The following is an 18,010-nucleotide window of genomic DNA, read 5'->3' as shown; positions in this document are numbered from 1 at the left end:
ATTTGTCTTTAAAATTTATTTGAGAAAGAGAGCACATGCACGCATGAGCCAGGAAGGGCAGAGGGAGAGGGAGAGAGAATCCCAAGCAAGCTCCATAGTCAGCATAGAGCTGATGTTACAAATGTTAAGATCATAACCTGAGTCAAAATCAAGAGTTGGACATTTAACCGACTAAAACACCCAGGCACCCCTAGAAATAGCATTTCTAACCCAGTTGATTTTTTTATCTTATTTGTCAATTGGTTCAGAACTCTGGCAACCTACTAAAATCCAAACACCTTCTACCCAACTGTTCCCTTGAAATTTTAAAATATACAGTATATATACTAAAAAATCTTTATGTTCACAATACCAAAAATTAAAACGTCAAGAGAAATGGTTGGGAAGATTTTATGAAAACTAAGGTAAATTTATATAAAATTCAAAAAGGACTACAGAATTTTTTTTTGATGTTTATTAATCTTTGAGAGAGAGAGAGAGAGAGAGAGAGAGAGAACACAAGTGACGGCAGAAGAGAGAAGACAGAGGATCTGAAAGCAAGCTCCATGCTGAGAGCAGCCAGCTTGATGCAGGGCTTAAATTCACAAACCTGTGAGATCACGACCTGAGCCACCCAGGCACCCCCTGCAGAATTTTGCAGATGAATTATGTAGATAGAGGAAGAGGTCTAGGATGATATACACAGTTTGACTGATTACTTCTTGGGAGTTCTATTTTTAAATTAATATTGTTTTATATTTTGAATTTCTGACAAATGTACACAACATATTTGTGAGGAAATTTACCATATCAGAACTGATCTAGCAATATAAGGGAAATGGGAAGCCATATCTGAAAAATAAGAGAGGGGGAAGAGAAAAGGCACTGATTTCAGCACTATCTTTCTAACTGGTGACTGCCTTATTTTATTTTATTTTATTTTATTTTATTTTATTTTATTTTATTTTTGAGAGAGAGAGAGTGCAAGTGAGGGAAGTGGAGGGAGGGAGGGAGGGGGAGGGGGAGAGAGAGAGAGGGAAAGAGAAAGAGGGAGGGAGGGAGAGAGAGAGAATGAATCTTAAACAGTCTTCACAATATGGGGCTCAATCTCACGACCCTGAGAATCATGATCTGAGCTGAAATCAAGAGTCGATTTCGACTCTATTGTTGCTAATGAATGGAAGATTACAATTTTGTTTTACTTTCACTAAGGGAGCTATGACAACATACAAGTAATGGATGCATGACAGACCTAAAAACATGCCTTTGGCATGCTTAGATTTTTGGTATGAAGAGTGATATGATCAGTGGCAGTCTGGCTGTGGCTCTGAAATGATTTCTTCACATACAAGTTGTAGCTATAATGTGAGTAGCATTAGGCAGAGAAGAGATATATGGAGAATGAGAGGGAACAGAATACATGCAGAAGTACTGAGAATAGAAAGATGACAAAAACCTTATCTATCTTGGTTTTGCACTGTTTTACTGAGAATGACTAAGTTACATTAAAAAGGTTTACTCAAATTACTCAAGTTACCTGTAATCCTAGGATATAACCACACAAGTACTCCTACAGAGTACACCTAAAGGTTCTTTAAAAAAAAAAAATTTTTTTATGTGTATTTATTTTTGAGAGACAGACAGACCATGAGCAAGGGAGGGGCCAGAGAGGGAGAGACAGAATCTGAAGCAGCTCCAGCTGTCAGCACAGAGCCTGACAGAGTACTCCTAAAGGTTCTTAATTCAAATCTAGATACATCAACATTGCAGTCTCAAAAAATGAGAATGGCTTAGACTGGTAACATGAAAGTTTATTTACTGATCTGTTAAAGGTCTTGTCTTGCTGTAATCTTGCACAATTGTGGTAAGAAGAGGTTAGGCAGAATGTTTTAGTCTGCCTAAAAACTTTATTTTTCTAAAATATACTAGAAATTGGGGGCACCTGATTCAGTAGATACAGCATTCAACTCTTGATCTCAGGGTTTAAGTTTGAGCCCCACGTTAGGTGTAGAGATTACTTAAATCTTAAAAAACAAACAAAAAATACTGGACATTGACATGTGGCATAAAGCCAATAAATTGCTTCCCACAAAAAATTCAGAAGAAAGTATGAAACAGTAATCTATTTGGAAAGATAGCAATTCAATCATGAATTAAAAGACCTAAAATCTTGCCCTACCTTTGTTACCAACCAGCTGTATGATATTAAGCAAATACAATATGCACAGTGAAAAGGTAGGGCTACGTTCTAATATTCTCATGATTATTTAAACCTCATTTATTACCTCCCAGAAATTCAAAGTTTAACCATCATTACTGTCAGGCTCTACTCATATGAAAGTAAGTCTCATTATTAAAAATCAATCTAAGTAGCCACAAAATTACTGAAATGTTATTTGGACAGATTTATAATAAGCGAAACAAGAAAATGGCAATAAAATGCCAAGGTGAGAAAAAAAAATTGTTTTTTTAAAAACAAATCTTATCATTTGAGAAAAATTCACTAAACCAGAAAGGATCTTAGATCAAAACTGTGGTCATGAAAATAAATTTGTATGATCTGCAGCAGCTTTATACTTTCTCGGAAGTTATTCCCTGGGTGGTTAAAATACCAATCAAGTACAATATATGTAATCTAAATCCATAAGAAAAATTCATACTTAAAAACTTTCCATCTGCCAGTGAGAGGGGATGTGCTCCAGGTTTCTCGATCTTAAAGATTTCATTTACGAATCTTATCTGGCAGTCATTTAATTTTCCTTCAGAACCCCTGTTTAAAAAAAGAAGAAAAGTTAACTTCTGCCAGCAAAATCTAAATCATATACAAATAATTAAGAGTCATTTAGGAAACCCACTGAACTTTGTCTATTTACAAATTGGGACTATAGCTATTCCAATCACTTTGAGCTTTCCAATGGCAGGTAAAGTCAAATAGTGACTAGTTACTATTCAAAATTAAGTGTGACTTTAGTGTAATATTAGGAAAAAAATTTATAGACTTCACCTAGATTATCTAGGAACAAGACAGTTTTCTTATAAATTAAATACTAGATAAAACGATACTCTATCAATCAAAATAAAAGATTTAAATATATTTCCAGTAAATACAGTAAGTTTCTGGGTAAAAAGTTGACCTCTTATTAAAAAGAAAAGTCCTTCAGATACCAAGCCATACTCCTCATAGACACAGTTTATACCTGTTTGCATAAGCTTCTTCAAACTTTCCGGCTGTGACTATGGACTTATATGTGGATTTCTCCTTTTAACATGTCAACTTTGGTTTATATTTTTGAAGTTTTGTTATTGGGTACACAGAGATTTAGGATTCTTAAACTGTCATAAAATGGCTCTGTATCTCTGTAACGCATTCTATATCAAAAGTGTACTTTTTTTTGGTTAGAATTTGCTTGGTAACTTTTTCTATTCTTTCACCTTTTAAAACTTTTAATGTCAAATATTCACAAATGCAGAAAACTGCATAGACAAATGTGTAGTATAGCCAATTATAAGGTATACATTCTTGCAGTCATCAATCATGACAGGAAATAGAACTGTTTACCTCAGAAGCACTTGACATGCTCCCTCCCAATCTCATTATTCCCTTTCAAGAGTTTTATTTACCTTAATTTTCTTAGTCTTATCACTTATCTGCCTAAGCATATGATATATACAGTTCTACCTGTGCTTTAAAGATTCTAACCTATCAATTTCCATGCAATCTTTTTCTTGCTTACAATTTGTTGAAGAACTGCTATTATTTGTCCTATAGAGTTTCCCCGCAGACTTGATTTTGATATGTGCATTCCCAAAGTGTAGTTTAAATAGGTTTTTTCCCCATCATTTGTATTTCTAGTAAGTTAGTAGTTGGATCCAGAGTAGAGGTCAAAAAACCCTAGTCTGCTGCCTATTTTTATAAATAAAGTTCTACTGGAAAAACTACTCATTTATGCATTCTCTATAGTTCATTTCATATTATAGTGGCAGAATAGTTGTGATGGTGGAGACCATTTGGCCGCCAAAGGTTAAAGCTACCATCTGGCCCTTTGCACAAAACAATGGCCAACCCTTGCATTTAGAAATGCTTAATCAAATCCAGTTCATTTTTTGGTAAAACTGTTAATAGTTCTTGGAAGTGGTATACCAGGAAGCAGGAATCACTGCAGGTTATTTTGAAAGATGAACACCATAACTGTTATTCTCAAAACAGCTTGCTGAACTAGTTTTATTATTTCAGTGTGCTTGGGTTCATCACATATGCTATAGTTACCCTCTCCTACCTCTTGTACGGCTGCTGATACCACACAGGTCTCATAGCTATCAGTTGTTTATCCCACCAGCTATTTTGGTGTTTGTAGGGGATACCACAATTCCCTGAATGGTTATAAATGTTGCCCATGACTTTCGGGTTAGATATTTTAGTTGTTCTATGTTTGTATGAGAATATCTAGGGAGATTAAAAATCTATGCTGTTGTCATCTTTCTAGAATTCCATCTATCCTTGTAATTTCAACTTGTGTGACTTCATATTTAAGGAGTCTTTCTTATAAGCAGCATATGGGTTTTGTTTTTATCTCCTCTGGTGATCTTTAATATTTAGCTCACATATAGTTAATACAATGGCTGACATATCTGGGTTTGTTTCTACCATTTTACTATATGTTTTCTATTTTATCTACCTTTTTGTTTCTTTTACTCTTCTTGATTGCTTTCTTTTGAATTATTCTAATAATTATTCCATTTTACCCTATTTTTTAATCTTTTAATATTTAATTATGTATTAAAATATTACTTTAATGTGGTGGCTCTTAGAGAATATACCAGGTAAAAATCAATCTACTTTTAAGTTCTCACTACTTCTCTGATCATATCAGAATTTCATAGCTTCATTTACCAACTTCCATCTTTTGTGGTTGTCCTGCATTTTATTTTACACATATTTTAAACTTCACTATTATTGTGTGTTGTGAATAGTTTATTTGAACTTACTCATACAGTTACCCTTCCTATGTTTTTTCTTTCCTGTATTTCATGTCTCTTTAGTATTTCTTTTAGTGTAGTATGTTGGTATTGGATTCTTAGGTTTTTTTTTTTTTTTATGTCTTTTTTTTTCCTAGGATTTTTTTTTAAATTTATTTTAAAATTTACATTCAAGTTAGTTAGCATATAGTGCAATAATGATTTCAGGAGTAGAATCCAGTGATTCATCCACTATATATGACACCCAGTGCTCATCCCAACAAGTGTCTCCTTAATGCCCCTTCTCATTTAGCCCATCCCCCCACCCACAACCCCTCCAGCAACCCTGTTTGTTCTCTGTATTTAAGAATCTTTTATGTTTTGTCCCCCTCCCTGTTTTTATATTATTTTTGCTTCCCTTCCCCTATGTTCATCTGTTTTGTATCTTGAAGTCCTCATATGCGTAAAGTCATATGATATTTGTCTTTCTCTGACTAATTTCACTTAGGATAATATACTCTAGTTCCATCCATGTTGTTGCAAATGGCAAGATTTCATTCTTTTTGATTGTTGAGTAATATATACCACATCTTCTTTATCCATTCTTTATCCATTTATCTGTCAACGGACATTTGTACTCTTTTCATATTTTAGCTATTGTCGACAGTGCTGCTGTAAACCTTGGGGTGGCATGTGCTCCTCTGAAACAGCACACCTGTATCCTTTGGATAAATACATAGTAGTGCAATTGCTGGGTCGTAGAGTAGTTCTATTTTTAATTTTTTGAGGAACCTCCATCTGTTTTCCAGAACGGCTGCACCATTTTGCATTCCCACCAGCAGGGCAAAAGGGTTTGGATTCTTAGGTTTGGTTTGATAACATCTTTATCTTGCTTCATTTTTGTAATCTATTTTCATTAGAAATGTATTTCTAACATTTTTTATCAGTGTTCTCATATGTTGTTCCATTGTGTTCTAGCTTACATCGTTTCTGATGAAAACTCAGCTCATATTCGTTTTTATCTTTAGTTTTCAGCAGCATTATTGCAATATGTCACAGTGTGTTCTTTGTATTTATCCTGGTTAGGGTTCACAGGGCTTCAATTTGGACTATGTTCTCCCATTTTTGGAAATTCTAGTTATTAGTTTTTCAAATATTGTTTTCACCCTTCTCTTCTTTGGGAACAACAAATAGATGTAATGCATACCTTTTGCCAGGTCCCATGTGTCCGACAGTCTTTTCTGTGTTGTTTCTCATAATTTTTTTCCATGTTTCAGTTTTGATATTTTTCACTGACTTGCCTATCACTACTCCTATCTTCTGCTATTAAGCCAATCTAATGAAGTCTTAGTTTCAGATACTGTATTTTTCAGTTCTAGAGTAATTATCTTATAGATTCCCAGTGATTTTTTTATAGATTCCAATTCTCAGTTGAAATTCTCCATCTTCATTTATTTTCTTGAGCATATTAATCATAATTATTCTAAAATCCTGTCTGATAACCTGAATTATCAGTATCACCTATGGGTCCATTTTTATTATTGATTTTTCTTCTTGTTTTTGATTATGTAGCCCTACCTTTTGGTACCATACTTTTGGTTCCATGGCAAGATAAATATAAAGAAAATATAATCGCATATTGCAATAATGCTGAAAACTAAAGATAAAAACAAAAGGAATAAGAGCCAAGTTTCATCAGAAACAATGTAAGCTAGAACATAATAGAACAGCATCTGAAAACACGGACAAAAAATTTCTCAACTTAGAAATACAGTTCTAATGAAAACATATTATAAAAAATGAAGCCAAGATAAAGATGTTATCAAACCAAACAAAAATATTCAACAATATAAGTATAAAACATTAGAGGAGGCTTCAGACCAATCTTCCTCGTGCTGGGAAGATACTGTGGTGATTTAACATTTTATTCAGCAACTATGCTGAGGCAAGGCCTGTTTACAAAATGTAGTCTACATATTTGTCTTAGCCATCCAGTTTTCAACTAAGAGCCTTTTGTATACTCTGGGGGACCATTTCACCCAGTGATCACAAAATCTGTTTGCCTTCGAAGACTACTGAAAACTCCACTGTGCTTTTTACTTACATTTTTAGCCTCCTGCCCAGCAAAACCCCAGTATTTAGCAAAAGTCATGTGAGGAAAACAGGCCATATGTGTGAAACATCCCCAACATCTGCCAAAAGCTCAGTCTCCACCCTGCCCCCAGCTGCTTTCAACTAGATCTGCTCTACATCCATAATTATTAGCAAGGGTTCCCAAGGCAAAAAGCAACTACAAAAACCAACTGCTTTCTAAGGTTCTTCCCATTCCAGAGTCATAGGCTCTGGTAGTTCTCCTTACCTCTCTGCTTCATTAACATAACAGATGATAATGTTATTTGAGCTGGCTCTTCTAGTTTTAGGTAAAAATGCTAATCTACTGCCAGCTATTCCATCCTACCTGGAAACAGAAACCTTCCATGTACTTCATTAGGTGGTACAATAAATATCACAAAAACAGATTCAAAACTAGAATCACCTTTTCATTTATCTATCATTTCAGTTGAAGGCTTACCATACCGATTTCCTCTGAACAAAACTGATGAAGCCAAAACTGAATCTAATAAACCACCAATTATAAAATACATTATTTTATGTACTACCAAAAAAGAACTGGCCTGCAATGGGGTAGTCTAAGAAGAACTCCCAAAGTTAGGACTCTAAATGGAAGACAACTATAAGGCACACTATTTTATGAAATCATAAAAAAGAAAAAAATTTGAGATGAGACGTCTAAGAAACACCCTCAAAGCTAGGACACCAAACGGCTCTTCTCACAGTTTAAGATAAATGGTAAATAAACCACCTAGCAGGTAGAGATAAAAAATAAACATGACCATTTCAATGTTATCAGTGGGTATAAGTAGAAAAAGTATCCCAGGAACTGAACCACAAGGTAGGATTCATGCAGGTTTGTAGATGCAAACTCAAACTCAATCTCTTAAAGAACACAACTTTGGTCCAATAGCAAGATATTTTAATTTGAGATGGTAAAATAAAGAAAACCGTTAATCTCCAATTCTATGAAATACTCTATTTACTTAATATTCATTATAACTAATGCCTAGAACAGGGCCTGGCACACAGTAGCCAACAAAAGTCAAGGCACTAACATTTCAGTGGTATGACAGGCAGAATGATGGGTGCCAAAGATATCTATGCCCTAAGTACGGGAACACGTGAATATTATACTACATGGCAAAAGAGAATTTGTAGACATGATTAAGTTAATTACCTTGAAATAGGATTAACCAGGTAGGCCCAAGGTAATTACAGGGGAACTTAAAAGTAGAAGAGGGAAGTGAGTCAGAGATATGCAACGTTAAAATGGGAGAAGTAGGCCATGGGCCAAGGCATTGGGAGGCCTGTAAAATCTGGAAAAGGCAAGGAAACAGATTCTCCCTTAGATTCTCCAAAAAGTGACACATCTCTGCTGACACTTTTAGTCCAGTGAAATCCATATAAGACTTCTGACTTACAGAACTATAAAATGGTAAGTTCTACTATTTAAGCCATTTAAATTTATGAATTTGTTGCAGCAACAACAGGAAACTACTACAAGTAGGGCAAGAGAGAGAAATCTCAGGTGATAATCAATACCACAAAGAAAGAGTAAGGAAACAATTCAATGCCCTGCATGTACATATGTAATGTTATACAACATTAAAAGCTTCTTTTGAAGTGATGTCTGAACAAACAACCAAGACAAGACACAGAGCAAGCCAAATAACGATATGTGTGGAGCAGACCAGGCAGAAGAACAGCAAATGGCAAGGGCTCTGAAGCAGAAGCATGTTCATATGATTAAGCACCACAAAGAGGCCAATATGGTTAAAATACAGTAAACTTTGATTTATAACTTGATATGGACACCAAAATTGTAGTGTAAGAATGGTACAATAATAAGAATATCACTAAAGAGATGTGATGATAAACGAGTTGGATAAAATTTAGTAAGTAAAAAGCCCTAGAAAAAGGACACTGAAAATAAAGTACATCCATAGCTTACTTTAGCTTTAGATAAAGGATTTTCTTCCTATAGGATTCAAATTCTACTTTTTTGTCTTTAAAGGCTAAGTTTTTGTTAAAAAAATTTGAGAGAGAGCGCACATGCGCACATGAGTGGAGGAGGAGCAGGGGAGGGGTATAGGGGTAGGGAGAGAGAGAGAATCCCAAGCAGGCTTGGTGCTGTCAGGGCACAAGCCTATCTCTGGGCTCAATCTTACAAACTCTGAGATCAGGACCTGAGCCAAAACCAAGTGTTGGACACTTAACGGTCTGAGCCACCCAGGTGCCCCTCAAATTCTACTTATAAATATCTAAACTAACATAACTTCATGTGGTATTAAATGAATATGCATCACAATAGAAACTGAACAAAGTATTTTGAAAAATGGACTTAAAACTCCTTAACTTTTGTTCTGAATTTTTTTCAAAGCTAAAATATAAACAGAAAATGATAAGCTAAAAATAGAATTTGATCGCTAGACAGTTTAAGCATATTCACTTTTTAGTAGTCACAGATTAAAAATAGAAACAAGCATGAACTTTAACTCCGAGTTCCCTTATCAAATATCCAAGGCAGATTAAAAATCATGTCCTATATTTACTACTTCCTTTGCACCTTCAATACAATAGAGAGTATCAAAGCTGAAGTTTAAATAAAATTTAGATAAAATCAAGTTCCTTAAAAAAAAAAAAATTCTATTTCAAGAAGTAGAAAATCTGGATTGCCCTATGATCATTATAGAAATTAACCAATTATAAAAATCCTTCCCACAAAGAAGGCTTTAGTGAGAAGTTATACCATTCAAGAAAAGGAAACAAAACTCCACCATAAAAGAATATTCTCATTATTTTATAAAATCTGAATAATTTGTGAAGGACAGTTAAATAGGAAAACTAACATGCAAATTTTACTCATTAACACAATGCAAAAATCCCACACAAAGTATCCACAAAATACTTATGTCAAACACTATAGATATTGGTGAGATTTTGAAAGTTTTTTTTATAGAGATAAAGGAGAAAAAAGATGCCTGCTATCATCACTTCCTTTCAACAACATACTAAAATGCAGTTGGTGAATAAAAGAAATCAAAAGACAAAAATGTCATAATTCACACATGATGATTATAATCATAAAGATTCCCCAAAAAATCGACATGTAAATTAAAACTAATAAATCTAGTAAGGCTACTAGATCCAAGATCAAAGGTTACTTGTATACCACTAATAAAGGAAAATGAAATAAAAATACCATTTACAGGAATAACAAGTAGTACCTGAAGTTAAATAAGGATAACAGACACCCATATAAGATCAGATCTCTGGACGGCATTAAATCAGGATCTACCATATAATTGCCAACATTCAATTATTTTGAACCTACAAAGACATTTTATGTGGTTCAACCTAATAAAAACATGAGAAAAACACATTAAAGACCTAAATAAATGGAGAACAGGCACATTCATGGATTAGAGTCAACACAATACGTATTAAATTCCCAATGGTTTTTATGTTTAAATTACCAAGATGACTTGGAAAATTCAAATAAAAGCACACAGACCTAAGAAAATAGAGAACTACTGAAGAGCAAGGTAGGAAGCCCTGTTGTATCATATCATTAAAGTGTGGAACTGCTATCAGGACACACAACATAGACCCATGGTATAGAACAGACATCAGATGGATGCATCAAATATAGTCACTTGATATGAGGGGATACTGAAAATCAGTGAGGGAAAAGTGGGTTTTATTTTAGCCTCTCTCCCTCAAAAATGGGCTTTTTATTTTTTTTTAATTGTCAAAAAAATTTTTTTTCATTACTGATAGAGAGAACAAGCAGAGAAGGGGCAGAGAGAGAGGGAGACACAGGATCTGAAGCAGGCTCTGAGCTGTCAGCAGAGCTCAAACTCACAAACGGTGAGATCATGACCTAAGCTGAAGTCAGATGCCCAACTGACTGAGCCACCCAGACACCCCTTCATTTTTTTTTTTAATGTTTATTCATTTTTTGAGAGACAGAGACAGAATGCAAGTGGGGGAGGGGCAGAGAGAGGGAGACAGAATCCAAAGCAGGTTACAGGCTCTGAGCTGTCAGCACAGAACCCCATGCAGGGCTCGAACCCATGAACTGTAAGATCATGTCCTGAGCTGAAGTCAGACACCCAACCAACTGAGCCGCCCAGGTGCCCCCCAAAATGGGCTTTTTAATAAATGATGCTAGGAAAAATGATTACCCATATATATCAAGGTAAGTCAAACCCTCACACTGTACACAAAAACCTACTTCAAATGGATTAAAGGCCTACTAAAGAAAGATAAAACCACAAAGCTGCTTAAAATAATAATGCATTCTGGGCAGAAAAAGTTTTTCCCCTGCCAACGCCATGTTTTATTGAGATGTAATTGACATAAACTGTGTAACTATACACCATAATGATTTCATAGATACATATACTGACAAATGATTACCACAAAAAGTTAACTTCCATCACCTCAGATAGTTTTAAGGTTAAGAATATTATTCATAACATGAAAAAAGCTATAAAAGATATTTTCTCTACATATAACTGAAATGGCCAAGCCCCCCAATTAGAACTCCTAAAAAATTAGTAATATAAAAAAAATCAGTAATACAGACTACCTAATAACAGACTGCCTAGTAACAACAAAACATTTATGTTTGGAACAGAGTCCTCACAAAAGATATCTAAATTGACAATAAACATAAGGTTATCAATCTCCTTAGTAGTCAAGGAAATACAAATCAAAACCATAATGATACACTATTTTATTCTACACCCACCTGATTAGCAAAAATTCAAGTCTAACGAAATTAAGTGTGGATGAAAATGCAGAGCAATGAGACCTCTAATACTGCTATAGAAGTGTAATGTGATACAGCCCCTTAAATATTTGGTCCTACCTATTAAAGATGCACAGGTTTTACAATCCAGCAATTCTACTTCTAGACAAGATGCATCCCACAGAAATTAATGCACATAAGCACCAGAACACGGGGATAATGTCACAACAGCAAAGTTTGGAACAGCTCCAAACTATCAATGTCAGAATACATTTATACCTTCATTCTGATTTTTTATCCACTCTTTCTAGTAATGAGAAAAGACTTTTAAACATGGGGGAAAAAAAAATTCTATCCACAAGCCACATACCACACTGGCTCCTTTTTGGCTCTCATGTTCCTAACACATCTAGTAAATACTTAAATGATAGGGGCGCCTGGGTGGCTCAGTCAGTTAAGTGTCTGACTTTGGCTCAGGTCATGATCTCATGGTTTGTGGGTTTGAGCCCTGAGTCGGGTTCTGTGCTGAATGCTTCCTCAGAGCTTGGAGCCTGCTTCAGATTCTGTGTCTCCCACTCTCTCTGCCCCTCCCCTGCTCATGCTCTCACTGTCTCTCAAAAATAAGTAAATGTAATAAAATAAATTTTAAATAAAAATTTTTTTAAAAAAACCTTAAATGACAGAACATAACGTGTTACAGGATGGCATGTTGCACTACTGGGAGAGGCATCACATAATTGTTCTAATTGTTTGCCTATCTATAATTTCCACTCAATTGTAGTTCTAGTCCCTAAAGCCAGGGTGCTCCACTCTAACTGTACTTCAGAATCACTAAGGGAAAACTTTTTAAATAGTGAGCTGTTTTTTTTTTTTTTTTTTTAAACTCTATGAGTACTGTTACCTCTTCCTATTAAGTATACATGCTGTTTTTGTACTTCCTGTACTCAAGTACATTATAAGGCTCCCTATATAACCAATTTATATAGATGCCTTTTCTTTTTCTTCATGATTTATATCCTTATCAGAATTTCAAGCTGCTTGGAAGTCTGTGAGTTACATCTTTACCTGGAAGTGTGATTCTGTTTGTAGAAAGTTCAGAAACCATTTTCTAAAGTATAAGTTATTATCAGCACCTCACATTATTTTTCTTTATTGTAAGAGTCAGCAAACTTTTTCATCAAGAGTCAGAAAGTAAGTACTTTAGATTTTGCAAGCCAGGGAGTCTTATATTTTCAGTACACATTACTGTAATGTTATGCATTGCAATCACTGAACAATGTTTTTCAATACAAAAACAGCCATAGATCATGTGCAAATGGATAGGCATTCCAAAAACTATTTTCCTAAAATCAGGTAGCCAGTAGGCTATAGTTTATAGACTCCTACTTTGTATTACTAATCATAAGCAGATGCTTGACCTCAGATTTGTTACAAGATAGAACACAGCCATTATATTTAACATATAAATTATTATCTATCCAATATATATTATATATAATAATTCTGTTAATCAGAATTTGACAAGCGTTAGTGTGGCTGCTTCGTATATAAATACATACATATTTATACACACACACACACACACACACACACACACACACACACACACACACACGCACAACTGCCAGGGTCATTCTAGAATCCCCACTGCTCAACAGAAATGTTCTTCTAAGAATTCATTCTACAAAAAAAGCAGAGCACAAAATACATAATCCAAGATTGTTTACTTAAACATTGTAAGAACTAGAAACAGTTTAAGAGGCTTTTCAAAAAGTAAATTAGTGAATTAATGATGGAAATAGCAGTTAAGTAATTTGGCATTTTGGGTGACGTTTTACATTTTGAATTCTCTTCGTTAAGCTTGTTAAATTCTGTAAACTTAAGAAAATTACTATGAAGGAAAATTTCAGCTAGTCTTACAAGTACTGCAGATAGCTGATTAGGCTGATAGTCACTGCTACTACATCAACATACATCCTCTGTGAGGTAAGCAAGGATTTCTCTAATACTCAGTTATTTCCAAGATGCTTTCAAATAGTATCTCCAGTCTTAAAGCAGTGATAGACATTTAAGGGCCATTCTTATAAAAAAAAAAAAAAAAGAAAAGAAAAAAATCTCAAGAATTTGTATAAAATAGTTCTCTTTTAGTATGTAAATTTTTATCTTTCATAGATTACATCTTTTTTACTGAGGAACATGTGAGTAATACCTAAGAATTACATTCCTTGATTACTTCAGTAATTATAGGGTATCAGTGTAGAGCATCTTACCCTAAGATAATATTCACACGAAGTTCTTTTTTGGTTCTTGAGATGGTCTTCAGTGCAGTAATTTCTGCATCAAACCAAAATCCTCTGTTACTAGGATTTTCTACAGAGTAATTAACCATTACCACATCACCAATATTTAGTTCATTCCATTTCAAATTGGTTCTAGCTCGTGGTCGAAGATCCTTGACATTTATTTCTACAGTACCACTTTCTGGATATCTGAGGAGAGAAAAAGAGAAGAATCACATAAGAATGTTGCTTATGGGGGGCCTGGGTGGCTCGTCAGTTAAGCGTCAGACTTGGGCTCAGGTCATGATCTCACAGTTTGTGGGTTCAAGCTCCACATCAGGCTCTGTGCTGAGAGCTCAGAGCCTGGAGCCTGCTTCAGATTCTGTCTCCCTTTCTCTGCCCCTCCCCACTCACACTGTCTCTCTCTTGCTCTCAAAAATAAATAAAAAAACATTAAAAACATTAAACAAAAAAAAAAGAATGCTGCTTATGATTACTACCAAAGACGAAACCTATATGCAACATATAAAGAATCAAATCATTCTTAATTTAACTTAAATGACATCTTTTCATGATTTTAATTGCCAGAATAAAGTTCTTGCTAAAATTTTAGTAAGACATTCTTTGCTAGCTTGAGGGGTGCGGGTAGGGGTAGGTAAAAAACACAAGTTCTTCTTATTCCATTTTTTTAACCTAAACTTAAGAATTACTTTAACAGTGGGTGCCTGGGTGGCTCAGTCAGTTAAGTGTCTGACTTTGGCTCAGGTCATGATCTCACGGTTTGTGAGTTTGAGCCCTGCCTTTAGGCTCTGTTCTGAGAACTCAGAGCCTGGAGCCTGTTTCAGATTCTGTCTCTGTCTCTCTCTCTCTGTCCCTCCTCCACTCATGCTCTGTGTCTCTCTCTCTCTCAAAAATAAATAAATGTTAAAAAAAATTACTTTAACGGGAGTAGATGTGGACCTCTTCCTGAACTTGAAATCAGTTTGAGATTTGCTGTTTGCTTTACACAACTTAGCACATTTCAATAGCCTCTGTTTTTCCAGAAAGAGAGAGGTAAAATTCTAGTTCTTACATGTAGCCATGTAGTCTAGTAATGGCAAAAAAAAAAAAAAGAAAAAGAAACTTGTATATATCAGAGAGTGGAACTGTGTGAAATAATTCTAGCAGAGTCTTGATTTTGTGCTTCTAATGGTAAGCTTAACATAAAAAACAAAACTGATCTGAACCTAAAGCTTTAGAAGTTTTCTAAATTTTCAGTCCTAACCTCTGGTATCAACAAGGCCAAAGACAGCAATGTAACAGTCTGTAGTGGTTTCTATAAAATTAAGACCGGTTGCCCCTATGTATTGCTTGGGAGTAGGGGGCAAAGAAATGAGTAATGTCTGGTTCCTACTCCTGTAAAGCTCAATCTTTTGGGTAGGCCAAACTACTGTAATATAATGGTGTTTCTCAAAGTATGATCAACAGAATCAACATCATGTGGGAATATGCTACAAATGCAAATTCTTGGGCTCTACTTTGGATCTAATGAGTCAGATAATCTGGGAATAAGGCCTAGCAATTGATTTCACAAATCCTCTTAGTAACTGAAAAGCATGCTTGAGTCTGATAACCTAGTGTGCTCTAAGAATACAAGAATAAGTAGCATAGCCTACTGTGACAATATTAAGAAGGTAGAAACTAAGAGTAAAGACCATTAACCCTTAACCAACTGAGTGGCCTGCTCAAAATGTAAGTGGGTCTGAAATTGGAAGCATCTCTAGCAGAAAGCCTTGGTTCTTCTGAAGAAGCCAAGTACTATGAAAGCCTATGACTCTCACAGTATATTTAACTCATTTAGAGTAAATGGGTATTAATTCTAGGTGGGATCTTTAGTTAATCATCCTAAAATCTCAGGATTAGCAAAGGGCCTCAAAGTGGATCTTGTCTATTTACCTTCTTATTGCCTTAATTCCCTTCTACCACAAGCCTTCCAAAAAATCACGTAACCTCTGCTTGGACTGTGATGAGAGGGCAGTTTTTTTTTGTTGTTGTTTTTTCAAATTTATTTGAGAGAGTGCGAGCAGGGGAGGCACAGAAAGAGAATCCCAAGCAGGCCCTGCACCTTCAGTGTGAAGCCTGATGCAGGGCTCTAACCTGTGAATAGTGAGGTCACGGCCTGAGCTGAAACCAAGAGACCACTGCTTCACTGACCGAGCCACCCAGGTGCCCCAAGGGGGTAAATTTTAACCCTAAGAAAAACCATTCTATCTTCACATAGCTCTGACATAAAAAGGAGAACATACTTGATACTGGATCAAACATAAGCTTTGGAACTCATTCTATGCCCAAATTCCATGAAGGAATCCATATACTCTATCCACAGAAGACTTAATATTTGATGGTCTCAATGTCCCCACCACCCTCAATCTTCTCTTCTAAGTAAAAATATCTTCAACTTACAGAAAAAGGTTTTGAGTCCTTTATCATCCTGGTGCCTTCACTGACTGAGTTTAAATTCCCATTTTAGCTTCCTGCTATTGGGACTCCCTGGGAAAATTCTGTACCCTTACTAATACTCTGTCATGTGTAAAATGTAGCTTAATGATAACTAACTGTATGTCATGTGGTTGTTTTGAGAACTAAAATGAGAAGACTTGTAAAGTGCTTACAATAGTACATAATAGGCTAAGTAAATGTTAGTTAAGATATTGTTATTATCTCACAGAAATAATCATAAAGAAAGAAACTGACAATTACAACATCAGGTTTATGGTTCTGCTCTTCTATTTCAATCCCATTTTTTAATGGTCAAATCTTGGGGCGTCTGAGTGGCTCAGTCAGTTAAGCGTCAGACTCTGGCTCAGGTCATGATCTCATGGTTCATGAGTTCAAGCCCTGTGTTGGGCTCCGTGCAAACAGCCCAGAGCCTGGAGCCTGCTTTGGATTCTGTGTGTCTCTCTCTCTGCCCTCCCCTGCTTGTGCTCTGTCTCTCTCTCTCAAAAATAATCAAACATTTAAAAAAATTTTAATGGTCAAATCTAAATTTAGAAGTCTCTAACACTTGGGGCTTATACACTCATGTTGTTTCACAATGGTTTGGTCACAAAAATAACCAACATTTCTCCTAATCTGTAAAATGAAGTTAAACTAGATTTTTTTTAGGACTTCTCTAATTTTGAAGTTTGTGAACTTGTTTCCTGCTTCAATATTCTTAAGACCATATAAGAAAACTATTCTTTTAGATGAGATTCCTTTTTCAGCTGTAATGTGAAAATTATACTTTGACATCATGACATTATCATGTATCTCTGTATGTTTAATACAGGAAGAAAGCATATTTCAATGGCAAAACAATTCTCCATTTGCCTAAGTTTGTCAAAAGTAGATACTAAGGAAATATTTTAAAGTAGAAAACTTGACCAAAGTTTCAAATTTGTATATAAAATCATGTTTATCAGAGACAAGGCAAAATAAATCATCCCATACACCACAGCAAGGGAATATAAGCTATATTTGCCATGGAAATAAATTTGTACAATTTCATAACGGAATTATACATACATATACTCTATATGTATATACTACTAGTCTATAGAAGGTAAGTCATGAAAATTAAGTATACTTCTTCTAATTCCAGCCACAAAAAGATGCTAAGTCAATGCTGTGTATAAACACAAACATGGAAGGGGCACATAAAACTACCCTTACCAAAATCAAGAGCATGCCAAACACTCAAATATTATTACTATTTACCTGAGCATCTTCATCTACAGACATCTTAGCGTAAACAGAATAGGAACACATAAACTCTACTATAATCCCAATTTTCTTCAGACTCACATATCCAACATTTCTAACAGGTATCTCAGAAGCACTTCAAATTCAAGGCAACTAAGATGGAATTTTCCCATCCTATAATCTGATGTTTGGTATTCTCTGAGCA

General features: G+C 35.1%; 1 protein-coding gene across 1 annotated transcript in view; it reads right to left on the bottom strand.

The window, feature by feature from the left end:
- UHRF2 (ubiquitin like with PHD and ring finger domains 2) overlaps nt 1-18,010 on the bottom strand; it is a 78,291-nt gene that overhangs the window by 27,633 nt on the left and 32,648 nt on the right. The window contains exons 4-5 of the mRNA XM_007098556.3: nt 14,077-14,295; nt 2,640-2,749 (exon numbers count right to left, since the gene is read on the bottom strand). Coding sequence (XP_007098618.1) covers nt 2,640-2,749; nt 14,077-14,295 — 329 coding nt within the window. The remainder of the gene's footprint in view (nt 1-2,639; nt 2,750-14,076; nt 14,296-18,010) is intronic.

Source organism: Panthera tigris, chromosome D4, assembly GCF_018350195.1.
Source record: "Panthera tigris isolate Pti1 chromosome D4, P.tigris_Pti1_mat1.1, whole genome shotgun sequence".
NCBI classification, from domain to species: domain Eukaryota; kingdom Metazoa; phylum Chordata; class Mammalia; order Carnivora; family Felidae; genus Panthera; species Panthera tigris.
The sequence above is the reverse complement of the archived record's forward strand: the minus strand, read 5'-3'. Positions and strand labels throughout refer to the sequence as shown.